The sequence below is a fragment of the Abrus precatorius genome, unplaced genomic scaffold, assembly GCF_003935025.1.
Source record: "Abrus precatorius isolate BTA unplaced genomic scaffold, Abrus_2018 Scaffold9, whole genome shotgun sequence".
NCBI classification, from domain to species: Eukaryota; Viridiplantae; Streptophyta; class Magnoliopsida; order Fabales; family Fabaceae; genus Abrus; species Abrus precatorius.
Window position 1 is genome coordinate 12,195,417 of NW_020874439.1, and position 27,771 is coordinate 12,223,187.

At 30.4% G+C, this 27,771-nt stretch overlaps 5 protein-coding genes across 6 annotated transcripts; all 5 read left to right on the forward strand.

The window, feature by feature from the left end:
• Positions 1–17,846, forward strand: LOC113849261 (transcription termination factor MTEF18, mitochondrial). Of its 2 annotated transcripts, none has more exons than XM_027479031.1 (2): positions 1–3,746; positions 3,826–4,141. In XM_027479031.1, exon 1 carries the CDS (start codon positions 113–115, stop codon positions 1,763–1,765), a length of 1,653 nt encoding a protein of 550 aa, XP_027334832.1. In that variant the 5' UTR covers positions 1–112; the 3' UTR covers positions 1,766–3,746; positions 3,826–4,141. The 2 variants fall into 2 exon arrangements, with proteins under 2 accessions (XP_027334832.1, XP_027334833.1); XM_027479032.1 differs by lacking the exon at positions 3,826–4,141 and adding an exon at positions 17,836–17,846 and having other exon boundaries at positions 17–1,831.
• LOC113849263 (oxygen-evolving enhancer protein 3-2, chloroplastic) lies at positions 5,907–7,771 on the forward strand. The gene is made up of 3 exons (XM_027479035.1): positions 5,907–6,323; positions 6,655–6,950; positions 7,282–7,771. The coding sequence occupies exons 1-3, from the start codon at positions 6,032–6,034 to the stop codon at positions 7,378–7,380; spliced, it is 687 nt and encodes a 228-aa protein (XP_027334836.1). The 5' UTR covers positions 5,907–6,031; the 3' UTR covers positions 7,381–7,771.
• LOC113849264 lies at positions 10,611–11,680 on the forward strand. Its single transcript, XM_027479036.1, has 2 exons — positions 10,611–11,303; positions 11,619–11,680. Exons 1-2 carry the CDS (start codon positions 10,785–10,787, stop codon positions 11,655–11,657), a joined length of 558 nt encoding a protein of 185 aa, XP_027334837.1. The 5' UTR covers positions 10,611–10,784; the 3' UTR covers positions 11,658–11,680.
• LOC113849262 (UPF0481 protein At3g47200-like) lies at positions 17,343–18,722 on the forward strand. The gene has a single exon (XM_027479033.1). The coding sequence runs from the start codon at positions 17,343–17,345 to the stop codon at positions 18,720–18,722; it is 1,380 nt and encodes a 459-aa protein (XP_027334834.1).
• Positions 18,723–20,374: 1,652 nt separating this feature from the next.
• Positions 20,375–22,428, forward strand: LOC113850400 (UPF0481 protein At3g47200-like). The gene is made up of 2 exons (XM_027480938.1): positions 20,375–20,480; positions 21,022–22,428. The coding sequence occupies exon 2, from the start codon at positions 21,043–21,045 to the stop codon at positions 22,426–22,428; it is 1,386 nt and encodes a 461-aa protein (XP_027336739.1). The 5' UTR covers positions 20,375–20,480; positions 21,022–21,042.
• The last annotated feature ends 5,343 nt before the right edge of the window (positions 22,429–27,771 follow it).

Genomic DNA, 27,771 nt, shown 5'->3' on the forward strand with positions numbered 1-27,771 from the left:
AATGTGTCATCTTTGAAAGCCCGAAAATGTTGAGGGTTTAACCCTCGGCATAAGAGAGGAGCAGTGAGTGAGTGAACCCTTAAACATATAAAACAAAGGCAAAGAAGAGAACATGATGTTCCTTCACCGGCATCTTTGCACCACCACGACAACCTCAAAGTCATCGAGTATTCCTTGGAGGTACAGAAAGGTTGCTGTGAGAAGAGGGCAACAAGCCCTCACTGAGTACCTCCATGCCACAAGGTGCATCCCTTATGTCTATGCTGACCAAATTGCCAAAAATTCTCTTCTTTCCCTCACCAACCTCATCACCAAGTTGGGAACTTTTTCACCTTCCAACTTCCCCAACAACCTTAACAAGTTCCTCAGGTACAACCCCATCAATGAATTTGAGTTCTTCTTTGAAAGCATTGGCATTCACCCCTCTCACCACCCTTCCCTCTGGCCCCACAACAAGTACTTCTTTTCTGAAGATGAGTCTCTTTTTGATGCTGCTTGTGCTCTCTCTGAATTTGGGTTTCCATGGGATAAGCTTGGTGTGTTGTATGTTGAGTGTGGTTCTGTGTTCAAATGGAGTGCTTCTGAGTTGAAGGGTAGGCTCTGTTGGTTCAAAAGGTATGGTTTTTGCAATGTGCAGGTTATGGGGGTGTGTTTGGCTTTCCCTTCTGTGTTCGGTGGTCAATTGGGTAGTGAGATTGATGCTTTGCTTGCTGATTTGAGGTTGGTGTTTTTGGACTTTGATTTGGAAGGGTGTGTTGAGGGGAATGTGGATGCTTGGTATGAGGTGTGTAGGAAGATCAAGGTGTTTTATGATTTGAATGGTGGTATTGGTAAGATTGGGGAGGTCATTGGAAGGAATAAGCATGTCATTGTTGAGCATGGAGAAGGGGAGTTAGTCCAAGCAGCTGGGTTTTTCAGTAGATTCGGGGCAAAGAAGGAGGAACTGGCTCGGTTGATTCTAGAGAGCTCGGAGTTGTTGAGTCTTGATTTGGAGATGCAGGTAATTAATGTGTTGAAGCTGTTGAAACACTTTGGAATGAGCTCCAATGGTGTTAAGGATGTTAGGACGAATTACGCTCATGCATTGGGAACGATAAGAATGGCTAATCTGCCCAATGTAATGAAGGCTTTGGGTTTAAATGAATGGTTCTTTGATAAAATTAAGGATGGGAATCATATGTTGTTAGTAAATTATGTCGCAAGCTATCCCGATGAAAACCTAGATAAACGTTATCTAAGTTGTTTAGAGAAAATTCGTGCTTCAAGAACCTCGGCCCACTGTATCGGCAAGTTGAATTTCTTGCTTGCCATTGGCTTTGGAGAAAATGCTTTGACCATGAATGTCTTTAGTCACTTGCATGGAACAGGTGGCGAGTTAAAAACAAGATTTGATTGCCTTCTACATTTAGGGATTGAATTCTCGAAGGTCTTTAAGATGATCAGCATTTGTCCTAGGATTCTAAACCATAAACCTGAACTTTTAGAGCAGAAGATTAGTTTCTTCTGTCAGGAAATGGGGAAGTCAGTAGAGGACTTGGTCAGTTTTCCAGCATTCTTATGCTTTGACTTAGAGAACCGCATTAAGCCTAGGTACAGATTCCATATGTGGCTTTTAGAAAAGGGTCTGTCTTCCAAAAAGTATTCCATTGCATCCCTGATTGCATCCAGCAACAAGACTTTTGTTGCTCGCGCTTTTAAAATTCACCCAGCTGCTCTGAAACATTGGTTTGAGCAATCCTATCCAAGCAAATTGCCAGTGCAATGAACATGTTTTTTACTGTTGTGTATGAACTCCTGCAATTATTCACATTGAATTTGTACAGATCCTTTAGTTTTGCTCGTCTTCAAAGTGATTATATAAGGGGTAGGTGAACTATTTGGTACTAACTACTAAATGGCCAGATAACTATGAAGATACAGCTATATACATAATAATACTTCATTACACTTTAAAGGCTTCTCAGACATTGCCAATGGGGATTTGTTCATGTGGTTGATCTTTTGCTCATGACAACTGCATCAGTTGGGTTTGAATCTAGCGACCCCCATTGGTGATTTGCTCTAGCCTTTGGAGTGGGGAGAGTCTGCCTTTAACCCTACTAGACTTTATTCATAACAAATATTTTCAGATGATTCGATCCTTGGACTTAGTGCATCTTTGGAATATCTTACTTTTGTGTATAATAAAAATGCTGCAGTGAGGGCTTGTAGCTGAAAAAGTGTTTTTTAATGAAATTAAGCAAAAACAAACATATGCTTACTTTTTTGCAAAGGAGCTATTATTAGATATCAGAGAAACTTATATATGGACTCTTTAAGGTTTGACCAAGTCTTAATTAGAAAATGAGATTATCCCAATTGTTTCCTAATTCTCAATGTACTTGTTATTTGTTAATAGTAACAACCTGACAGTGCAAGTATTTCCTAATGAGTTAATGGTATAACTGCTGAGGAGGTGGATTGGATGGGAACATTTGTTTTAATTTAAGTATCATTCACTTTTGCATGACTTTTCACGTTATTTCCTTTCCTTGTAACTTGTAAGGATTAATTGTTTATCTATTAACCAACGAGTTGGTCAAAAGGTTACAAGAAATTCTCACTTAATACTCTTCATTTATAGGTAATTTATTGCAATTGATAAATTCCTTTCCAGTGAGTGCAAGGTCCTGACTCCTGAGAACAAATCCAACCTTTGTTATGTTGTAATTGTAAGAATATAATAGACTGTGTGTGTTGGTGTAGTTGAATTATTTAGGCCATGTAGGAAGGTTGTTAGACAGTTGGCAAATGCTTGAGGCCTATATAAAGATCTATTCTGGAGGGAACTCCTCAGTGATGTATCATTTTCATATTGAACTGAATAAAAGCAAACTCCACATTGGAGTCTTGAATCTGGTTGCGTTCTTGCGGTATTCATCCATTCACTTGTGCATTGCAAATTCTGCATGATATCCTTCTCTAGGAAGGGTGGGGCTTAGGGAAGGGAAAGGCCAAGAGGGTTACCTTCTATATTTTGTAACACCAATTAAAGGACCCCAAGCTGGAAAATCAACGAAGCCCTATTTATAGATGACCATCTTATCATTCCTGAAAACTTCCCATGTTACCATATTTTATAATCACCAGTATGAAAAGTGATAAGAAATGTCATGATGGAGAGTAATATTTGGTGCAATTCATAGGAATTATAGCTCTGCTGCATGTTACACCAGCGCAATCTTCGCATTCATATTTTGCAGAAAAAATGATATTTTGTCTATGGTGGAAGAGTTGTAAAATATGCTAAGGCATTCTGTTTCTGGATTTCTGAATGTTTGCAGCCTACTAATGTGGAACCTTGCTTTGAGGATAAGTTTTGAGCGTTTAATTTTTTTATTTTGTGATTTATTTTATTTATAGATTTTGTGTAGTACAATTTCTCTGCTTCAGATATTGGAGAATGATGCCTCCCTTTTACGTTAAAGTAACACTGCACTCCACAAGGCACTTAACCAATTTGGGTAACAGAGCAGCTCATATATGCATGCATTTTCTATTTCTAGTATATTCTTCATCTGAATCGGTCATATTTTCATTTTTCTTTCACTTTTTCAACGATGTCTCTTTCGAGAATGTTCACAATCATGGTGCTTATTGCAACCTGAACCTCCTTCAAGCTCTCAAGTTGACCCATTGAACTAGAATATATCCCTTGCATTGGATCCATTTCTCTTGCATCTTCACATGCGATGCCATATCATGAGGTACAAAATCTGAGTCCCCCCATGCTTTTAAACTATTTGGATTTCCATAAATTTTGATTAAACTTATGTATTTTTGTAGGATGCTTATCTTTCTTTGGATTATGGAAATTGTTGTGAGAAATTCACATTTGTTGAGTTTGGAATAAATATGAAGGCACTTTTAGAATTGAGGCTTGTCTTTTGCTCTCAATGGAGTACTAGTTCTTAATTTGCTGGGAATCATATATATAAAAAAAACTAGTAATTGTAATGAATATTTGTGAAACTACTGTTACTGGAATTGTTAAGTTTTCTTAAATTGTTTAGTTTGTTGTGTTTGTACAGGTGCTCAAATAAGTTCTGTGCAAGCACTAGCTTAACTCTTCAAATGCAATTATAGAGCTCACACCATAATTCAAAATGATTCTATTTGATCTTCCATGGTCATTTTTTCAATGGCTATTGGCTATTAATTGTTATTCATGCTAGTTAAAACTTCAAACGAGTATCATGTCGTCTTCTAACATGCTCAGTTTTTGATAATAGTGTCATTCAGGTGAGTAACTTGCATTTGCAACTTACAACAGTTGAGTTATGCTTGTTCAGATATTAAGAAAATTTCATGATTATGAACGGGTCTAGATTGGGTCTACATTTTTGTATTGTGATTGAGTGAAACTGACTAAAACTGTAGATCAACAGAACACTCCATACAAATTGTAATTAACATGTGACACCATAAAAAGAAAGTAGAGCAAGGTGAAATGGCAAGATACAAATGGGTCAAAATAAAAGATTGATTTGAAGTGTCTAAAATTAATAATAGTTGTTACACTTTATGCTTTCAAGGCAATAAATACTTATTTTTTGGAACGTAATTTTTTTTCACTTTTGGATACATTAAATCATTTCTAAGAGTTAATAAAACCATTATTTTATATAATAAAGTATCTTATTCTTCGTATTATCTTTGGTTGTGAAGAAAAGTTGTCTTTAACCAAATCAAGAAGTCTCGTTCAACTCCTATGGTTCTTTATCTTTCATTGAGAAGATAAAGATGCATGACGATTAAATGATTGTTCTTATACCATGAATTTTTTTTTATCTCACTAATAAATACTACGTATCAAGTACAATGTGACCTTATTGAAGACATTATGTTAATTAATAATATTTAGTGCTTTTAAATAGAATAAAACCGTTATTTAATCTTGGAAACAAAGGTCATCATTCTCATTGTGAAGTTTAACTAGTACACGAAATGACTATAATAGCTAGAAAATTGTACTCAAAAGTTTATACGTAATATTGAGTCAAAACAATTATGATCCCTATTGGCAATATTATTCAGAAAACAATTCTTTATATAAACTGACAATTTTTATTCCCATCTTTCATTTTTTCTCTTTTTCTCTCTCCCTGATATTCTTCCCCATCAATGGGCTCATATTGAATTTTACTAGCCAGTGAGACAGGCCCTTTCTACAAGAGTCATTGTGTGCATAGACACAAAATAAGTTGAATTGAGCACTTAAATCTTAACTTTGGCTTGCAAAGAAATTATGATTTTTAAATATGACTTTTTTGTTTAAGCGATTTAAATTACAAGTTTGAGCTTAATTAATTATAAAAATATAATGCTTGAATTTGATTTGTTTAGTTCTTATAATACAGAGTCTTGAAATGGACTGGTTTCTTACTGTTACCAATTGGGCAATTATGAGAAGATACTTTTACTATATTTAAGTATGTGTTACAAAAAAAAAATGCACATATCTCCAAAAAGAAAATTCTCTGTTCTTATGAACCATTTGATAAAATATTAATTATCTACAATTGACAGTGATACACAATAATTTATCTAAAAAAACAATTTTGTTTCCTTTCTCACGATTAGCTAGCTGATTGGACTACCTAAATTAGTCAATTCATTGAGCTTTCGACAACCGAAGTGAAAATAATAATAATAAAAAAGAATATAAAGTGAAAAAAAAATATAATAAAAGAATTGAATAATCTGTGAATCCACGTGTCACAGTGGTAAAAGTCCACATAGGAAACACAATCCAGCATGTCACGAGACAGCCACAAATGATGCAACATGATTGGTTGATACCACATCCAGCTTATCCAAGTGGAAAATGGTTAGATAAGGTACACCCAAGAGTGATTGAGGATCACACACACAACAATCATAATCCAAATCAACACTTGGAACCATAAAATTATATTCCAAGCTTCTCTTTCATTCTTGTCACATTCCACATATTCAAGTTATCTAAGGGAAAACAAAAAAAAGAGAAAGAATGGCTCAAGCAATGGCATCAATGGCTGGCTTACGTGGTTCCTCTCAAGGTGTGTTGGAAGGATCAACAAGGTTGAATGTGGGTACTAGTAGCAAAGTGTTCTCAACTACACGTGGAGGGTTCATTGTTAGAGCTCAAAATGTAGCTAATAATGGTGAGGCACAAAGTAGCCGAAGGGCAGTGCTTGCTCTTGTTGCTGGTGGTTTGGCCTCTGCCTCTTTTGCTAAGGCTGTTCTTGCTGAAGCCAAATCCATCAAAGTTGGTCCTCCTCCTCCACCCTCTGGTGGATTGCGTGAGTCTTTCTTACTTGTTTGGTTCGGTTTATTTCCAAGAAATAATCATTTTTTTTTATATAATTTTTTAGAGTTTTCTTTAAAGTATCCATTTAATTTTGATCATTTCTATAAAATTATATAGCTAAGATTAATTCTTTATGCCTTTTACTTCTTATATGAGGGATATTACTGGTGTATCTATATATGTATGTAATTATAAGATTAGTGGAAGTGATTAGTGATGAAAGATGAAAAATGGAAATGGGGTTGGAAATTTTTGAGGTAGAATTGAGTTGGGTTTAGTAAATATCATTTATGATGAATTGGGTGTGTTGTGGAATATGGCAGCTGGAACACTGAACTCAGATGAACCAAGGGACCTTGAGCTGCCACTGAAAGAAAGGTTCTTCCTTCAACCATTGAGTCCAAGTGAGGCAGCACAAAGGGCAAAGGAATCAGCAAAGGAAATTGTTGGAGTTAAGAAGTTCATAGATAAGAAGGCTTGGCCATATGTTCAGATGGATCTGCGTCTCAGGGCTGAGTATCTTCGCTTTGATCTCAACACTGTCATTGCTGCAAAGCCTAAGGATCAGAAGAAATCCCTTAAGGAACTCACTGGCAAGCTCTTCCAAGACATCAGCAATGTAAGATATACATGCTTGTTCAATAATCTTTTATTCCATGACAACTTATGACTTCAATTTAAGATGTATTACTATAATTTGAAAAATAATAAAAAATTGTCAACTTTAATCTTAAAAGTTGAGTTTAAACATCCAAATGTATTAAGTTTTTATTGGATACAATTTATTTTCAAAAACTAAAAACTGTTTTCAAAAAGTAAATCAAACATGCTCTAAATGTTTAAACTCAATTTTTAATTTTTAGGGATGAAGTTAACAGCACTGTTTTTTATAAACTCTGTAAAAATTCAGAGTACTAATTAGAGTTGTTATTTTTGTTTTGGTTTCACAGCTGGATCATGCAGCAAAAATTAAGAGCACCCCAGAAGCAGAGAAGTACTATTCTGCGACCATATCTAGTCTGAATGATGTCCTTGCCCAACTTGGTTAATGTGATTAATTTCTTGCTTTCATGTGTAAGCTTTGTGTATGATTTTCTCAGACACTTTGTTTGACTGCTATTTTAAGAAAATCAAATGAGGAAAAATTTTCTATGAATAAGCAGAAAAATATCATCAATTAATCAACATGTGGATCACTTCCCTCCACCTATCAAAAACAGAATGGGAAAAGTAAGAGGTAATGTAATTGTAAAAGTTGGAAGTTTAATTATTGTTTCCTCAGTACAAAATAAGAATAGCTTCTCCCCTTAGAATTATCACAATATTTGGGTCATAAGATCCTAGTCTTAGAGTTTTATTTGAAGGAGCACAAGGTACTTATTAGACGAAATTGAAGAAAAAGGATGGAAGTAATAAAAAAAACCAATTAATATTTAGTTTTTATAAATGTTATTGTTTATGGTACTGGCCCTTATGATTTTCTTTTGTTAATATTTAGTTCCTAACATTTTAAAAAATAAAAAAATTAGTTTCTGTCATTAATTTTTAATATATAATCCTTTAAAAAAGTAATTTTTATCCTTTTAATTATATACTAGGGACTAATTGCTATCAATTTTTATGAAAAAAAAAAAAACTTAAACTATGATTCTAAGTTGGGAGGTTGGACCTATGGAAAAATTACAAAAAGAAAAAAGTTTTCAGTGACTGCTGTAGAAATTGGATATTTCATCTGGTCAAACTCAAAGTAGTTCTAAGAAGACTAGAATGATACTTTTGTTTTAAATTAACTCTTGGGATTGAATTAAACACAATTCAATCCTTAATATGTGATTCTCCAAAGCACCCTTCAAATTTCAAAAACAAAATTATCTCAATTATAAAACGTTATGCTTTTTTTTCCCATGTGTTTTAGGAAGGTAAGACATGGCAAAAATCTTTCTAATAGGAAAAGAAAATAAAAAAGAACCCATCTAAGTCCAACACACTCTTACAATTATAGTGAAGAAACGAAAGGTTACTATTATTTCATTCAAAGGCAATTATGATTTATATATTATAAATTGTGAGATGAGGAAAAGTTGCTTAATACAAATAAATTTGACTGTATAACAAAGAGTGAATAATATAATTTTATTGGCTTGCATTGTTTGATATTTCTTATTCATGATGATGTATCTACTGAAAAAGAAAGGTGAATATCAATGGCTGTAAACAAGAGGGTTATGTTTGACACTTTTTAATCATTTTTTTTTACTTTATATATTATTTGATCGGAGGAATGTGAGAAGAAGGAAAGAAAAGGGAGAAACTTTTATATATTTTTTATATTTAATGAAATAATTTGAAAGAAAGAGGGAGGGGATTCACATCCCTCCTTACTAGAGAAAAAAATAACTTAAACTTATTAAACAAAATTATTTTTAACTTAGTACATATATTTAATCATTTTAAGTATATAATAGTAAATTATTTTATTTCGCATCTCTTTTTTTTTTTTCTTATGAACCAAATTTATATTTTAGTAATTTTTTAATATACAAATTTAATAAATTTCATAAAAACATATGAATCAAAGTCGATTAAATATAAAAAAGATAATACAAAAGCAATTAATTCAAATACATCAAAATTTAAACTTCAAATTATATATATAAATCTAAAATAATTATCAGTTTTACGTATTTGTTTAAATCCATCACTTAAATAATTAAACTAAAAGAAAATTATATTTGATACCAATGAATTTCCTATATTTCTAACATTGTAGCTTTTAAATAAATTTTAAAATACACACAGGACTTTCTTTGTGGAAATAAATTTAATTAATTTAATATTTGAAATTTCTTGTTATTTTAGTTAATGTTTTAATTGCAATTCTTTATTAGTCGATGATAATGAAAATAATTTGGGTTTCAAATATTTGATATCTAAAGGATAAGGACAGTCTCTTATTCATTTTGAAAAAAATAATAAAAATTAAAGTTAGGCAAAATTTATGAATATATTTATATTTATATTCAATACACCTACTATTTTATGTCTTAATTAAATTTAATTACCAATTAATCAAATAATAAAAATTATTTGAGTTTGTGCATTATCTACTTTCAATAAAATACTAAAACATTAAATGATCCATAAGTTGTTTTTTTTTTATTTTTTATCATTAGCATGTGTAGTGAATGTGATTGATTTTTAGTAAAAAAGAAATCGATGCAATCACGTTATTTATTTTTCATTAGTTTTAAATAACAAACTGTAAGTTCGAATTGCAAATTTATTTATTCAGTAAATTTTTTAGAACACAATTTTATTAGAATTCCTGAAAAATTACAAATTCATATACAGAAATACATAATAAATATAATACTAATTTAATTTTTTATGTTTGAAAAGTTAAATTTCATATTCTAAATATAAATCGAAATTAATACCAGTTTTTATTCATAGATGTTCATTTCATATATTTTACTAATATTTTTTATGTTAAAATATTTTGATCATAAAATTTTTAAGTCGATGTAAATTGAATTGGTTTTAAAAATGGAATGTATATTAATTTTCATCATTTTCTTTTTTTCAGTTACAATCAAAATTTTTATATTAAAAAAAATTCATTTTTATACATTTTCAGCAATAATAAAATGTAAAATTAAGACTATTTATGAATATATTTATATTTATTATTCAATGCCATCAATTTCTAATTCGTCGAACATAGTAGTTTCTTAAATAAAATAGTATGTTAAACGTGATAAAATTTAATTTGATTTTTTAGAAATTTGAAAATATCCAAGATACATTTGACTGCAATTAAACATCGGTTATTCTATTTAGTTAAATTTTTAATTTCTATTTTTATCAAAATTTAAATTAAATTAATTTTTATACATTTCAAAAGCCAAAATAAAATTTAAAAAATGATGCCCCATTTGTGGATATATTTATATTTATAACACTACACACTTATTACATGCAATATCTTGAATTTCTCATATTAAATTTAATAAAAATAAAATATTTAAAAATTTAGAAACACAATATTTTTATATTATTATAAGTCTAAAAATTCTTACATTCAATTTAATTTTTTTATTTAATTTATATCTGACAATTATATGTAAGTTAAATGAAAAAATCATATTAATTAAATGTAAAATTTTTTACATTTACTTAATATGAGAAGATCCTTCCCAAAAATCTAATATATGGATTTTTTTTCTAAACATGCTAGTTTCATAATGGCACATAACACACCCTCCATTTTTGCTCCCTTTCTTATTTCTCCATAATTCCATCTCTACTATGTCCTTTTAGTTTGCACCCATGTTTCTTCACTTCAACTCCATCTTACTCTCCTTCTTTTGTGTAGTTATTCATCTTCATCCACACCCACAATCATGGTGCTAAATTCAATATCTGAGACCCAAACACCCCCAATAACCCCACCATGCTAATGGCACCATCACTTGTACCCCCAACACCCTCATTTTATAATTCTTTTCATAACTTCAACTGCTATTGGAACATGAATCACCCCACTTCTTCAACCGATAAACTCCTTCCTCAAATTTTGGAGGAGAGTAAGAACTATAATGAGACCAATGATGTTGACATTGAGGACAAAGATGAGGATGTTAAAGAGGAAGAGGAACCATTTGTGAAGACATGGAACATGAGGCCGAGAAAGCTTGACAAGGAGCAAAAAATTAAGAATGATTTGGTAAATGCAAATAAGTCACGGCGTAGAGTGACTCGTGGTCAAGGTAGGCCTAAAGTTCAAGGATTAGTGCTTAGGGAAAAGGCTGTGGTTGCACCAAACATGAATGTGGAAGTGGTGTCGAAGATGTCGGTGTTTTCGATTACACTTAAGGCAAAAGAGATTGAGAAGGATTTCATTTGCATGACCAGGGCCATGCCACCGAAGAAGCCTATGAAGAGGCCAAAGAGGGTGCAGAAACAACTAGATGTAATGTTCAGTTTATTATATTTTTGATGAATTTGGTTTGGTTATTTGTTTTTCTGGATTTGATGGTTTAACTTATTTTTGCAGTGTTTTTGCCTGTTAATTACATATATCATTATGATGTATGGTTTTGAGTGTGTTAATACTTGTGATTTTAGAGGTAGGGTTGTGGTTTATTTTATCAATTTGGTTTACTTAATTGGATTCAGCTTCTTCTTTTTTGTTTTCTCCCTAATAATTATATTATGATGATGATGTCAAGGAGGAGGTTTTATTTATTTATTTTTAGATTTTAATGCAAGTATTGTTATTTTGCAGGCATGCTTTCCAGGATTGTATTTATCTTGTGTCCCTTGAGTTGTATGAAGTTCTTGATCCCCTTCTCAAGGTTTTTTCGTCAATCTTATTTGGATCATTGGATGTTTCTAATTTTATGTTGTTTGGTTGTTTGACTAATGAAGATATGAAAAGAAAAAGATTCTTATTGTTATTGATATTTGATCAAATGGTTGTTATTTAATTATTTTGGTGTCAATGGACCAAGCCAATATAAGGAAATCATCATCCCTCATCCAAGGGAGAGGAAAAAACACAACAAAGAGCTCTATGAATTGTTGAATATCAGCAATAAATAGGTGTACACATAACACATTCATGTTTTCATTTTGCGTTTTATTTATAACAATATGGTCGTTGTCCCGTAAAACCTTCATGTTTCATGCAAGATTAGAGTTTTGAGTTGCTAGTTCTAGGATTTGAATAATCATTGAAATTCTTACATCTTTTGGTCATGGAACTAATTTTTCTTTTTAACGTTTGGAAAATGTATTGTGTACCATATAGTGACAAATCATATAAGGATGAATGAATCAAATTCATCTTATTTATTTGCGAAATAAATTAGAAAAAAATTATGGTTAAATTGTTGTTTTATTTTAAGTAATCCATTTCAATGAGTTGAAGGCATCATAAGTTTGTTCCATTCTTGATCTAGCTATATGGGACAAGATACATTTTTGTTATATAACATATAAATATTATAGGTTTTGCTTATTACTTTTAATAACCTATTCCCATGTTTACTTGTGTGGAATAATTCTCATTCTCAACATGAAGCAACAATCCTTACTATCTTTGATTTGATTAGTGGCCCACTAAATGTTTTCATTAATCAAGCCTGATAATTTTTTTTCATAATCCAATCCCACTATTAATCGTGATTAATTAATTGTGAAATGGTGTGGTTTTTGATTGCTCATTGGCTTTGATGGGCCTTCACAATGAATAATACAACAATTTCTAGTGTGCAACTGGTCACAATATTTGGTTGCTGGATCCAGACATATAAACTAAATATTCAATGTATTTTTGCTTTAATATTTTCCATTTTGGTTCTAGGTCCTAAACTTTTATCAATATTTTGGCAAGAATTTGATGGGGGTGGTATGAGATAATTGATATCTTACCAAAATTGTTAACATGTAAAACAACAGCTAAACTTTATCCCAATAGACAAAATTGTTAATATGCAAATGATGTAAATTAAATATTTGAATGCTTTTCCATATGATTTGTTAAATGCTATAGGGTTTTAACTTTTTCGCAATTTACTTTCTTCTTTATAAATTTGGCCAATTAGATTTAGAACATTTAAGCATGTAATTATATTTCTATATTTGCTTTCTATTATCCCTAGTGTTTTAGACTTCTATTCCATTTCCATTATGGTGTATTACAAATCTTTGATGAAAGTGTGTGTATAATTCCTTTGGAGGTTATTTGTTTCTTAAAAGATTAGGGGGAAGGATGAAGGCTATTGCAGTTGTAGGTTTCATTGCTTCCTTTTAGCTCATTACAAACTGCTTTCACAAAGGCATGGTATTGATGATTTTTAATTTTTAAAAATTATATTTTAAAATAATTTTAAAAATTTGTTTTTGAGAAGAAAATGAAAACAAAACTTGTGTTAATAAACAAAATTTATTTTATTTTACTTAAAAAATAACTGTTTTTACAAATAGAAAATAAACAAGCTCTTAATTTTTTATTTTATTTTTACTTTTGTTTCTTAGACATTTACATATTTGTTTGTTTTCATTGAAGTCTTCCAATTGGATAAACTAGAAATAGGTGATAGAGATAGATATGCTTCGAGTGCATGCTTGGTTGGAAGTAAGGGTCTATTTGTATATCTTTACTAACCAAGTTTGAACCAAAGTTAAATTTTTTCTTTGAAAATTTTGCATTGAAAATCGGGTAACCTCTGTTCCAACTGTGTTCTAATCAAGCTCTAGATATGAGCAAATTAAGGGCTTACTTAATTTGAATTTTTAAAAAGTTTAATTTAATCTCAAAATTTATTTAAAAATTTACTTTTTAAGGAGAGTTTTTGTTCATGCTTATCTCTAAACCTTTAAACAGACTAATGTAACAAGTATATAATTTTAAAATATTATGATGAAATTTTAATACAATAATAAACATAATGTCGTTGTAAGCTTATATGTTATTATTGTTGTTGGGTATTTAAATAGGTCTAAAAATCTGATTTTCTTAATTAAATATATGTTTTGAAAAATCCTTTAAGCTAACCTATTTAATAAGTCTTGTACGTGATAAAAAAGAAAAGATCAGACATACTTTTTTTTTCTCATGCATGAAAGAAATTAAATTAAATTACAAATTTTCATTTGATAGCGTAAACGATAATGATACTAATAAGTGAAAATAATTCAAAAATTACAAATCAAATAAAAAAAGTTGAAAGAAGTGATAATAGATTGTAGGAGCAACTATTTGTAAAATGTAGAACGCATTGATAGAGTTGTTCTCATAATCTCACACATGATCTTGTCTATTTTCTTTCATCTGAGGAAGGTATTTAATCATCGGACTATAAAGATAGTAACAACATCACAAACTCAACAAGGGAATGGTTTGGAATTAATTAATTGAAAATGAAAAGCAGATTATAAAATCATTTATTCTTCATTGTGCGAACATAATGGGTTCTATTTAATTCTTGAGGAGACAAACATGATCTTAATTATCTTCTTTAGTTATGAGTGATATCATACTTCTGGAAACACAAGGAGCAAAATGTTATTATATATCCATTCATTTGTATTGACTACATAAAGTAAACCTTACCTTATCGCCAACTAGTGTGGAAGAAAGTCAGCATGACCCCGTGAAAATGGTGTTCACACTTGCATGAGAGAATGGGACATGGAGGAACACTATTTTACTGTTCTAATGTGAAAAACAAAACACGTAAAATAGTAAAGTCAACGTATATTTCTCTATGATTACAATATGTTAAATTTATGATATTTTAATCTAAATTAAGGTTAATTTTTTTAAAAATCTATAGAATTATCCCAATTTAATTTTAGTGTTTGATTAAATTTTACTTATTTATTTATTGATAAAATCAGTGTTTTCGTCGTTTAATTTAAAAGTCAAATTTAATTTTACCTTCCAATTTTATTTAAATTCTTCTTTTCATCTAACTTTTAAAAATATTTTGAATAAATTCTTTTTCTATTAAAAACATTAATTAACTTTGTTCTTTTTCCATCATGTGTATTATTTTATACTGTTCATCGTTATTTTCCTTAAATCTCTCATTTTGCATTCTTTCTTAGGTTTGTGTAATATTGTTCCATTTTATTTTTCAGTATTATTTCTACGTCAATGACAAATGCAACTACACAACTAACAACACCTATCAATCACTAATAATCTCAATGCAAAGTTTCTAAATTAGAATCTTTCCTCCCTTTGCCTCGAATCAATCACCAATAATCTCAATGTAAAGTTTTAAAATTTCACAAGGTTTGTGCCCAGTTGGATTTGCGTGAATCCTTAATAAGTAAGAAAGGAACATCCTTTGAATTTGGCAAGATGATCTCACTAAGAAAGTAAAATTAAAAATTTGAAGAAAATTACGGTGAACAGTATGCAAATTTGAGGAAAAAGACAATCAACAATATATAGAATTAAAGAAAAAGACCATAAATGAAATTAGTGAAATTATCTGTAAATATATTGAGAAATATGATTCTGAAGTAAAAATTATAAATTCTGGTATTGTACTTTAAAGAGGCAACAATATTGCTTGAATTTATGGTTTTGATGAAGTAATGGTGGGTGAATTAATAGAATTTGAAGAGAGTACTGTAGACATTGCTTTGAATTTAGAAGAAAATAATGTTCATGTTGTATTAATGGATTAGTACAGAATAGTACATGTCACAAAAAAAATTTAAATAGAATTAACATTTTTAATGAAAAAAATTTATTTAAATTTTTTTTAAAAGTTAGAAAACCTAAATAAATCAAAATAAAATTGTAGAACAAAATCGAATTTGAGTCTTACACTAATTTTACCTTATTTATTTTGTTACACTTTTTCAATATATAGAGCAAGATTCAATAGAATAACATGACATGAATCATTGATTAATATAAAAGTCAGTCAGTGCATGATACTTGCATTTTACAAAAAAATAAAAAGGAATGTTAATATCACAACCTCTCTAATATACTTTTTATTATTAACTAAAATTTATTAAAAATTTAAAAAATATAAGAAATAAACATTAATTTATAATAGAAAAGAGTGAGATTCATACAATATTTGTAAATTTTAGTTATTAATAAAAAGTGTGTTATTAGTGTTATTCATAAAAAAAAATATTATATCTCCAACGAATTAGAATTCTAATACAAATGGTGAGAAAGCATCATTATTGCTCCCAAAATATTATAATATTTTTGTCGTGATGAAAATGTCTTTGAAGAGCATACGACAACTGAGTGCAAATTCTTGAAGGACTGGAAAATGTTGACGAGTTTTAGTATATTCTTGTGAGCTAGGCTGTTACTGCCAGCGAGAAATGCAAAATAAAATAGCAAGTGGGATAAAAGAACACTGAAAGTGGGAAGAAGCTCACCAATCATTGGTTAAACTATCTACATTTCGGTCACTTTCATAATTGTATTTTTAAAATACTCACACTAATATATGATCCAATTTGTTTACTTTGTTAACATGATTTCACAATACACGAGTGTATAAAAAAATTATGAATCTATATATTTGAAAATGAATCTATTTCTTATAATGTAAACTGAAAAAAAATTTATAGTAATTTTTTTTTCTAAATAGAACTAGGAAGTATATGACTAAGTCTTGGATTCAATTCTTTTGTATGAAAAAAATATTCACTGAGATAACCTGTTCCACTATATATGGTTCTGACCTCAACATGATTACCTTGTGTGAAAATACCAAAGTCTATGTAAGAAAAAGAGAACAAGAATATAAAATCAAACTACATAATATCGATGTAGACAAATAGTTTGCACATATAAATTGATCTCTCAGAGGTAAAGAAACAAATGCAGATATAATAGCACAGTTCTTACGAAGGACTAGGCAGAGAGAGGTTCACACCTATCTAATGGTAGCAATTTCCAAGCAAGTGAATTTTTGAACTTTTATATCCGCCAACACTTCCCATTATAGGTAATTACCACCAAAATCAGTCATATTGCTCTTCTGTTTACCAGCAACTATTGAAACCAAGTGTTTACCAGTTTCCTTTATGGGAAACTTTGTAGCCTGGTACTCTATGCCTTGTGTTTCAAGTTCTTTTTTTTTTTGTTGTTGTTAGAGTTGATTAATTGTGGATGAAATAACTTTCAAAGGGAATTCCTCATGCTATCTACTTTCTTACTTGATTAATTCTGCATGTCTTTTTTTTACATAAAAAAAAAAGAACTAGTTTTTGTACAGGACAAAACTTAAGTACTGTAACTTGAGTATTTTGGTACTTTTCTTCCATCAAAATTAGAATTTTATTTAAAATAGCAATGTTTTAATTTTGATTGAAGAATAATACCTAAAGCACCTAATGTATTGCTTATAAGTTGTATCCTTTGGCGTACGGTTGTGTGAATAACAAGTGATTTGTTGTAGGTTGACCAGGTTCCTCTTTGTTGAACTGTTTAGAGGGAAAAGGAAGTTGAATTTGAATGGCTTCTTCTGCTACTAGTTATAGTGCTGTTCCTGAAGAACCTCAGATTCATCACATAATTGTCATTCCTGAAAAGATTGAGGCGGAGCTGCATGATGGGTGCTGTATTTACAAGGTTCCTCCCAATCTCAGGAAGTTGAAGGATGGGGAAGCCTACACACCAGAGTTGATCTCAATAGGCCCTTTTCACCACAACAAACCAGAGCTAAAGCCAATGCATAAACAGAAGCAAAGGTACTTTCTTGCCTTCTGGGAACGTGTAACAAACAAAAAGGCTTTGGCCAAATACAAAGCCTTCCTCAATGAAAACATTGGAATGATAAGAAGTAGTTATTCAGAGCCAGATAAACTTGATGATGATAAGTTTGTGGAAATGATTCTCTTAGACTCTATCTTCATTTTGGAGTTGTTTCTTAGAAAATCAGAACAATCTGCGCAAGAAAAGGATTATATGTTGACCACATCATGGATTTGCAAGAGCATCCAGAGAGACTTGTTACTTCTTGAAAATCAGCTTCCAATCTTTGTCTTGGAAGAATTATATAAAAGGGTATATAAGCTAAATAGTCTTAGTTTTCTTGAGCTTGCATTTAACTACTTTGAAGATTATTACCCACATAAGTCAACAAGTGACCAAAATAATGATATGGTCAAGAACTTCAAATCATGCAAGCACTTCACAGATTTGATCAGATTTTTCTTCCTTCCAGAAAAGGTTCACGCTAAAGAGTGGAATCCATCAGAACATTTCACCCTTAATGGCAAACATGAATGTGTGCTTAAGACTGCTACTAAGTTGAATGAAGCTGGAGTTAGCTTTGAGAAAGTTCACCACAGGAACTTATTAGACATAAAGTTTAAGAAGATTCCAGTTTTGAGTTGGTTTCTATGCTTAGGTTGTTTACCATGCTCCAAATGGGTCAAAGCTCGTTTTCAAATCCCTCAATTAGAAGTGCTTCAAACAACAGAATGTGTCTTAAGGAACCTTATTGCATTTGAGCAGTGCCACTATTCAGACCAACCCTTTATGTGCAACTATGTTTCTCTAATTGACTCTCTTATTAACACTAAAGAGGATGTGGAGTTGTTGGTTGACAAAGAAATCATAGTCCATGAACTTGGCTGCCATAAGGAATTGGCAACTATGATAAATGGTCTTTGCAAGAATGTTGTGGTGAATTGCAATTATTATGGCAAAATCTCAAGGAAAATCAATGATCACTACAATAGCTGTTGGAAGCATTATATGGGTATGTTAAGGTCAGTTTACTTCCGTGATCCTTGGAGACTCAGCTCAACTATTGTAGGAGTTGTTATCTTCTTATTTGCCATTGTTAACTTTCTTCGTGTCACTGGTTTATACCATCCAAAATACTGAAATCTGTTGTTGTAATTTACTTCATTTCCTTTTACCATTCTTCATTTGGGCCTTCTCCTTGAATAACATAATTTGATCATGTTACAGAGAAAAAACATTTTTTATTAAATTGAATTCATGAATCCTTCAGTTACTTATGATTATTAGTCTTTATTCGATAAATATTGCTATTTATAAGAAGAAACATTCACAAATTGTGACAATAGTAACACCTACAAATAAAAAAAAATTAAAGGGACTTTCGAATGTATCATTGTTCTTCTGAATCCTCTCCTATTATTGAATAAAATGATATGATTATATTAAAGAGAAATAAAAAAATTTTATCGAATTAAATTAATGAATCCACAACTACTCATGATTAATTTTTGTTTGATAAAAAATCTTTTTTTTTCTCTAATATAACCTTGTCATTTTAGTTAATAATGCAGGAACCCATTTTCTAAATAGGAACAGAAGGGATATTCTTCTCATTTACACAATAACCATGTCTTGATATTTATATAAGAACTATGACAATTTCTCACTATAATTTCAACAATAAATAAAGAAATAAGAAGAGAAGTTATTACAGAATACTGTCATAAAAAAATATTATAAAAGTAATATTGTGGCTAGCTTAGCTGGAAATAATAAGTGAGCTTGACCATTGAATCACACACAGTACGTGTTACCAGAAAACAGTAAATGTAAAACTAATGGGGTACAGCTAGAACATTCATTTAATCTTTGTCTTATACCTAAAAGGTTTATAAAGGGTGAGAAAGTCAATTGACTAAACTTTTTTAGTAAACCTTTCCTATTGAATGAATAGTAATGAACCAAGTGAACTATAGTTTTTAAATTATCCTACAAATATATAATACTAGTGTGATACACGAGTTTGTATATATACAAAAGTTTTAAAATTTAAAATATAAATATATATTAATAAGTTATTTTTTATTAAGTTATGTATAGTTTATCACAAATAATTTATTATAAACAATATTTTTAATATAATATAATTTTTTAATTAAAATTATAAATGTCGTTAACCTTTTCAGTAAAATATTGTATGTGTATTAATGAAACAATTATTTGTTCTTAAAGTAAAATGTATTATTTTTAATGTGTGCACAAAAAGATATGATAAAAAATTATAAATAATAGTTTTTTTAAAATTATTAATGTTAAATCTTATAAAATTCTATAATTTTAAGACTTTCATGTTTAAAATTTAAAATGGTAAGTCGTATGTAATATTTATGACTTTTAAATTTATTTTTTTGTTTAAAGTAATTAATAAAATATAATTAGACAGTCTAACTTACTTTAATTATATATAAACCTCAAAACTTGCAAGGGATAATAAAAATATAAAAAAAATCCTAGTAATATTAAAAATGTCTTTAACATATCATTACCAACATCATCTACAGTAAAAATCCTAAGATAACAGTTTCCACTAATGACATAAGAAACTATAAAATATTTATTCATTATAATTAATTAACAGATTATGTATATATTTTATAACAATATTATATTTTATCTAATACTATATACTTTTATTTTTTCAAACATCACTTAAAATTCTTCAACCATAGATAATTGACTGAAACCAAACAGGGTTTCATTATTTAAATAAAGTGGCATGAATACTTTTGGCCAACATAAAAACATACACCATTTTTAAATACCAAGGACAGGCTTGTAGTAAGGTGGCAGCTATTGAGTAAGAGAAACCCTGAAACTCCAGTTTCTCCCCACAAACAGGTTCTAAATCTACATCCTTTCTCATCTTGTTTTCTTTCTTTCTTTCTTTCTTTTTTGGTTTTTTTATGATAGTGTTTTCTAATTTATTGGTATTTGGTTAATTATTATATGTTCTATATATATATATATATATATATATATATATATATATTTTTTTTTTTTTGTGCATCAAAGATTTTGCTCAACCGACAGCTGAAAACTATTATCCTTGGTTGTATGTTATGTGTTTTCATGTTCTCTCAGCAATATAATTGATCTTGACTGCTTGTTTGGGAAATACTATTCACCTGTCTTCTCATGTCTTTCAATAATTTGATACTGTGTACTAACTGGGGTTGAAGGCCTTCGAAAATGCGTGTAACTACTTATATTGAAGTTCAATTGAGATGATATATCCTTAATTTTGTACATTTTTTTTCTTTAAACAGAAGTATAGTTGCATGTCATTTTGTTAAGTTGAAGTTCTTAATTTCAATGTATTGTAAGTGATTTAATGTGTATATATATATATATATATATGTTGCTTTTGTGGTATTGCTAGGGAAGAAGAAATTGTGTTTGAATGGCTTCAACTACTGGTTACATTGCTTTACCTGAAGTTAAACCTCAGATCCAGCACATAATTAAAATTCCTGAACAAATTGAGCCTGTGGTGCCTGATGAATGCTGCATTTACAAGGTTCCTTTCCATCTCTTGAACTTGAATGTGAAAGCCTATACACCACAGTTTATCTCAATAGGCCCTCTTCACAGTGGTAATTCAGAGCTAAAGCAAGAGAAACAGAAACAAAGGTACTTTCATGCGTTTTGGAAACGTTTATCCAGCAAGCAAGCTTTAGCTTTGATGCAATACAAAATTTTCCTTGAAGATAATAGAGAAAGGATAGGGAACTGTTATTCCAAGCCAGAACTCTACAAGGATGAACAGTTTGTTGACATGATCCTCTTAGATTCTGTCTTCATCATGGAGCTCTTTTTGAGAAAATCAAACATAGGTGAACCGAAAAATGATCACATGTTCACCTCATCATGGGTTTGCAAAAGTACACAAAGGGACTTGTTACTACTTGAAAACCAGCTTCCCATGTTTGTGTTAGAGGAATTGCACAGGAGGGTGTTTCCTGGAGATGATTGCAGCAAGGAAAAAGTTAGTTTTATTGAGCTTGCCTTTAACTACTTTGAAGATTATTATCCACACAAGTCAAGTCAAAAAGATGAGATGATCAAGAACTTAAAATCTTGCAAACACTTCACTGATTTGATCAGGTACACCTACCTTCCAACACAAGTCCAAGTTGAGGGGGTGAATCCATCACAATATTTCACCCCTTGTAGAGTAGAATATGTCCCAAGGACTGCCACAAAGTTGGATGAGGCAGGGGTTAGCTTCGAGAAAGTTCAAGGTAGGAGCTATTTGGACATAAAGTTTGCAAAGACTCCGATCCTTAGTTGGTTCCTGTGTTTTGGTTGCTTACCATTCTCCACATGTTTCAAAGCCCGTTTGCAAATTCCTCACTTAAAAGTAGACCAAGTGACAGAATGTGTCCTAAGGAACCTCATTGCCTTGGAGCAGTGTCACTATTCAGAGCAACCTTTCATATGCAACTATGTTTCTCTAATTGACTCTCTTATTAACACTCAAGAGGATGTGGAGTTGCTGGTGGACAAAGAAACAATTGTGCATGAACTTGGAAGCCATACAGAATTGGCAACTGTGATCAATGATCTTTGCAAACATGTTATGGTAAACTCTAATTATTATGACAAAATCATAAAGGAACTCAATGATCACTACAACAGCCATTGGAAGCGCTATATGGGTATGCTAAGATATGTGTACTTCCGTGACCCTTGGAGAGTAAGTTCAACCATTGTGGGAGTTGCTGTTTTCTTATTCACCACTTTAAACTTTCTAAGGGTTATTGGTGTGTTTCATCCAAAATATTGATACTATTTGATCTGCTTAGAAATTTTACCACTCAAATGCAAGCTGGTGAGTTTAAAACATCAGTTTCTTTTTTATCACTATTAATGAGATGTGTCAATTATGAGATCAGTTTCTTTTTAAATTTCCAAAAAGTAAATGCCTCCTCTCATGGAAGTTAATATATCATGTCATTAAGAAAACTTATCTACCTAAGTTTTAGCTAAAAATTCAGACTCCGAACAAATAGTTAGACTAAGTTAATAAAAAACAATAAAAAACTTTCATCCAAATTAAATTATCAAAAATTGTCAACACGTTTTTCATCTCAAATTCTGTCAATGTCAATTTTTAAAAATTCTCAATGTTTTTATAATCTTTTCAAAATTTCAATATTTTTATAATCTTTTCAAAATTTCAATATTTTTATAATCTTTTTAATATTTAAATATTTTCGATATAGAAAAAAGCGAGGTACTGTGCTTTTGGGCTCAAATTACGAATTTGGCCAATGTCTGAAAGCTTTGTGAAACCACATTAAACATAATCATTATATAAACATTATCACTAACACAATTATAAGATTTTGGCATAGTTTAGTTTATATGTTGAAAGTAGCAACCTTTTCAGGCCCGAACTAAATAAAAAAATACAGAAGTTACGGCAATAAAGTTACTTTACAGCACAAAATAGTAAGTGCCATTGAAGTGTTGCAGAGTCACTGGACCACATGCTTATTATTCTTTGGTACATTAGTACTGTTACCTCTGTCCTCTGCTGTAAATAGGGCCTTGGCCATGCCCCGTTTCACGTGGAACACGCTTTCCACTTCTTAAATGTTTTTAATTTTTAATTTTTAATTTTTTATTTAAAATAAAAATATAAAAAACTTTTAAAATGTTCTGGTTTTTGAAAACTTTAAAATGTTTTTTAATATATAAATTGTATTAAAGTGATATGAAATATAGTTTTTACTAAGTCATTCCAAGCGAATAAATTGTACTTGGATGGGCACACGTGCTACTAATGAACATGGGGTGACCTATGTAGCTATTATAAGCAAATAAATGTTATGCGACGTAGGTTGAAAGAAAAATTGTAGAATATTGAATCTAATTACAAAAGTGAAAGAAGAAAATATAAAACAATTTATGAATTATTGTGATTATGATAGTATATAAATTTTTGTAAAATTGCAAGAATTGATAATTTATTTATATTCATTAGTTAAAATAATTTTAAAAAAAATAAATTTGTTATAATTTATTTTTACTTCGATTAGTTTAATTTAGTTAATTTAAGTGTATTATAATTGAATTTTTTATAATTTAATATTATTTTGATAGTTTAACGTAAATTATTTTATTTGATACAACGTATGTGTCTGTTTAATAAATCGACAATAATTAACTTATCTAATTTGTAGCTACAACTTTACCTTAAAATATTATATTTTAGCACTTATTATACGTTGGATATTATGATTATAATAAAGTACCTGTTAAATTGCTTACTTATCAATGGTGGTTAAAATTACACACATTTTATTTTTCATTTGGAGAGTAAATAATCACACTTGAAGACATAACATTTTAGTTAGGATTATGAGTTGGAAGACCAACTGTTGGATGCATATATAATTCGATGAAATTTCACGAATATGATATCATGGTATTGTGTGGATATACTTGGAGTCATTGCACATATAATTCGATGAGATTTCACGGATATGATATCATAGTATTGTGTGGATAACTTGGGAGTCATTCCAAAATAGGGAACATGAAAGGGAACTTTGTGAATTTCTATTGGTCTAGTGCAAATTTTCAACAATTGCTTGAAAATGAAAATTTAGACACAAAATTGTGTTATACTCAATCATATTGTATGTGAGTACTTTGTAACTTTTTGTTAGCAAACAAATCAGGTGCTAAAATTCATCTTGACTATCACGTGTGAGTGGTTTGCATGAGTGTGAGACTTTTAGTTGGAGATATGCAATTCTAATATAACATCCTCAATTTTAATTTCTCAAATTACCACAATTATTGGTATATAACCGAGATAAATCATATAATTTTCATATTTAATGATAATAGGAAAGGAGTGTACAAAAAAATTAAAGTCTTTCCATAAATAAAGCTATTTTTAAAATAATCTATTATTAACATAATATGATGAACAAAGTGAATTGTAACTTAATAATCATAATATGCCAAAAACAATTAAAGAAATATATATACTAAATTTTCATCTACTGATAAATGCAATATTTTTCAAAATGTTCATCAAAAGAGCGTAGGGACTAGAATAATAATTACATAATAAAAAATACTAAGTCCCAAAAGCAGTTCCAAGCCATAACCAAAATACTGAGGACCTGGTGTTAGTCATCACTATGTCATATCTTTATCTCTACTAAATCATTCGAATCAAGATTCCTATCTGATCTGAGGTAGAAATATTTCGAATCGGCTGCAATCTCAACACCTGAAACTCACTTGAAAGTAACTTGGGTCAACCTTCCAAGAAGGTCATGATCGTGATACGTGCACGGGTAGGTCACAGTTGTCGGAGTCCTAACTGTACATCTATAGATACATATACATAAAGTGTGGTGGATTCCACTATTTACAGGAAAGTCTATGGGGATTCTATAATACAATTTCATTTCCAAAATATAAATATGGCTAGGTACATCGACACAGTCTATGACCAACTTAAAATAACAAGTTCTTTGATATTCATTAAATACAAAATTTGACTTACATTGTCCAAAACTATCTATTAATCTAATTCTTTTCATGGATGTCGTCATCATAATTCCCTGAAAATTTAAGTAAGAATGAGCATCTATTCTACCATTTTACAAATCATATTACAAGAAATCATAGTTATAACTTAAAAGAAAACATCATCATTCCACAACTAATTTACAGAACAATAATGATCACATAGTCACAATACACAAATTAGTCATAAATTATTCAGTTCTCTCCTTAAAACATGCACTCTTAATGCACAGTGATCACAAAAAGAAGATGCTTCCAGCACTTTCCAAGGTCTTACTCAACTAGATAAATAGTTGCCAGTTAGCCCATATACATGAGTGCAACATATACAATAATGAGCTCCTTAGTAAAGATATAGTCAGGAGTCTAGTCAGGAAATGAGTATGAGGCCATGTGGCGCATTCGCTCTCAGAAAAAGTATATACATATACGCGAATGTCGCTCATCACCTTACATTTTTTCTAGATTTCTCATCATTTTCAGACTCTATACTCAGTGTATCTCTATAATTATTCACACTAGATCCATTCAACACTTTATATTCATCTCATGCTTTTTTGTGTGTGTCAAACTCATTACTTAAGTAAGAAATTGTGCTTAGTAAAGCACTTCCAGACTAAATCCAAAACACATATACTACCAGAATGTAGCATTACCACTCAAAATCAGCCAAACATACTTCATTAACCTTTTACAACAGTTCAATATCATTCAATCATGCATTTACACATAAGAAAATAAACAAAATATTTATTATGCTTAAAGTGACGAAATAAAGCTCTCCTTATATCAGAATAAAGTTTTGAAAGGAGATTTGTGAAAGATTTTGGTGAAAGAACTAAGTCTTTCCTAAGTATCACAAGAGAGAGCATTTTGAGAAATGAGAAATAGAGAAAACAACAAAAATGGGATAATTAAGCTTCAAGGACTTACTTGGAGTTGATTGATTAAACTTCTAAGCCCGAATTTGAATGAAGATTGAAGTTTAGGGGAGACTTTTTGAGAAAAGAATGAGAGAACAGAGAAAACAGAGGAAAGGTTGAAACTTGGATTGTAATCCAAGTTTTCTAGGTTGTAAACCCTTAAATACTCCTTAACTCATGATATACTCGCTATAATGAGTTCTTTTCTTGCTGTAGCGAAAAAATCAGGCAAATTTTTCTTTTGTTGTCTTTCAATCTAGCTACAGCTTCTCGTTACAATGAAAGAATTATAGCTACAATAAAAATGTTGTTGGGTTATCCTTATTCACTTCTCGCTACAATTAGAATCTCTTGCTACAGCGATAGAGAGTCAAAGAGCCTAATTGTAGAAGCTTTTTCTCGCTACAGTGAGATACCCTATAGTTTACACTATAAACTCTCCTAAATTTAAATAATTTCCAACATACAACCAATATACAATGCCATAACAATAAATATAAAAATAAGGATGTTACAACTCTCTCACCTTTTAAAGAATTTCTTTCTTGAAATTCACTAGCTTAGGAAAAAATGAAGGTATGCTTCCTTCATATTATCCTTAGGCTCCTAGGTGTCATCTCCTTCATCACTTGCATTTCATATCACTTTCATCAATAATGTCTTTATTGCTTAGTTATTTGACTAGGTAATCATAGTTATTTGACTAGGTAATCAACAAGATTCTCTTGAACTTGGATAAGAATTATTTCAATTACATGAAAAGGATCAGAAATGTATTTTCTGAGCTGGGATACATGGAAAAATGGATGCATATTTGAAAGGTTTGGAGGTAAGGCAATCTGATAGGTCACAAGGCCAATTCTACTCAGGATTCTAAATGGTCCGATGAATTTAGGAGACAATTTTCTAGATTTCAAAGCTCTATCAACTTCAGTAATGGGTGAAACCCTCAAAAATACATGTCACCAACTTGAAACTCTAGAGATTTCCTTTATTATTCATAATAACTTTTTTTGTCTGTCTTGCGCGACCTTTATCTTCTTTCTAATGATCTTAACTTGGTTATTCTGCCTCTGAACCATATCTAGTGCATACAGAATTGTTTCTCCAGCATCATACTAACACAAAGGTGTTTTGCACTTTCTTCCATACAATGTCTCATGTGGTGTCATACTGATACTAGTGGGATAACTATTATTGTAAGGTAATTATACCAAAGGTAGACATTCATCCCAAGCTCCTTATTACTCCATCACGCAAGTTCGTAACAAACCCTCAAGTGATTGGATAGTCCGCTTTGTTTGCCTGTCAGTCTGGGAATGATATGCTGAGCTAAGCTTCAACTTGGTTGTCAAAGCTCTTTGTAAGTTTTTCTAAAATTTTGATGTAAACCTTGAATCTCTATTTGATACAATACTTGGAGGTATTCCATGCAGTATAACTATCTCCTTTATGTTACACCTCCACCAATTTCTCCAACTTGTACCTCATATTGATTAGAAGGAAATGAGTAGTCTTGGTCAAGCGACCACAATCACCAACAATGCATCATGATTGCTCTTGATATATCATATAAAAAAATATGGACTTAATTAAGTGTTTGGTTACTACAAAAGTTGAATAAATACTTGATTAGAATACTTAAGGTTAAA

Excerpts from the sequence above, each read along its gene's own strand:
- LOC113849264 (XM_027479036.1), top strand. The coding sequence starts at position 10,785 with ATGCTAATGGCACCATCACTTGTACCCCCAACACCCTCATTTTATAAT. Across the intron at positions 11,304-11,618 it reads GGGTGCAGAAACAACTAGAT|GCATGCTTTCCAGGATTGTA; the intron begins GTAATGTTCAGT and ends GTTATTTTGCAG.
- LOC113850400 (XM_027480938.1), top strand. The coding sequence starts at position 21,043 with ATGGCTTCAACTACTGGTTACATTGCTTTACCTGAAGTTAAACCTCAG.
- LOC113849263 (XM_027479035.1), top strand. The coding sequence starts at position 6,032 with ATGGCTCAAGCAATGGCATCAATGGCTGGCTTACGTGGTTCCTCTCAA. Across the intron at positions 6,324-6,654 it reads TCCACCCTCTGGTGGATTGC|CTGGAACACTGAACTCAGAT; the intron begins GTGAGTCTTTCT and ends GGAATATGGCAG. Across the intron at positions 6,951-7,281 it reads TCTTCCAAGACATCAGCAAT|CTGGATCATGCAGCAAAAAT; the intron begins GTAAGATATACA and ends TTGGTTTCACAG.
- LOC113849261 (XM_027479031.1), top strand. The coding sequence starts at position 113 with ATGATGTTCCTTCACCGGCATCTTTGCACCACCACGACAACCTCAAAG.
- LOC113849262 (XM_027479033.1), top strand. The coding sequence starts at position 17,343 with ATGGCTTCTTCTGCTACTAGTTATAGTGCTGTTCCTGAAGAACCTCAG.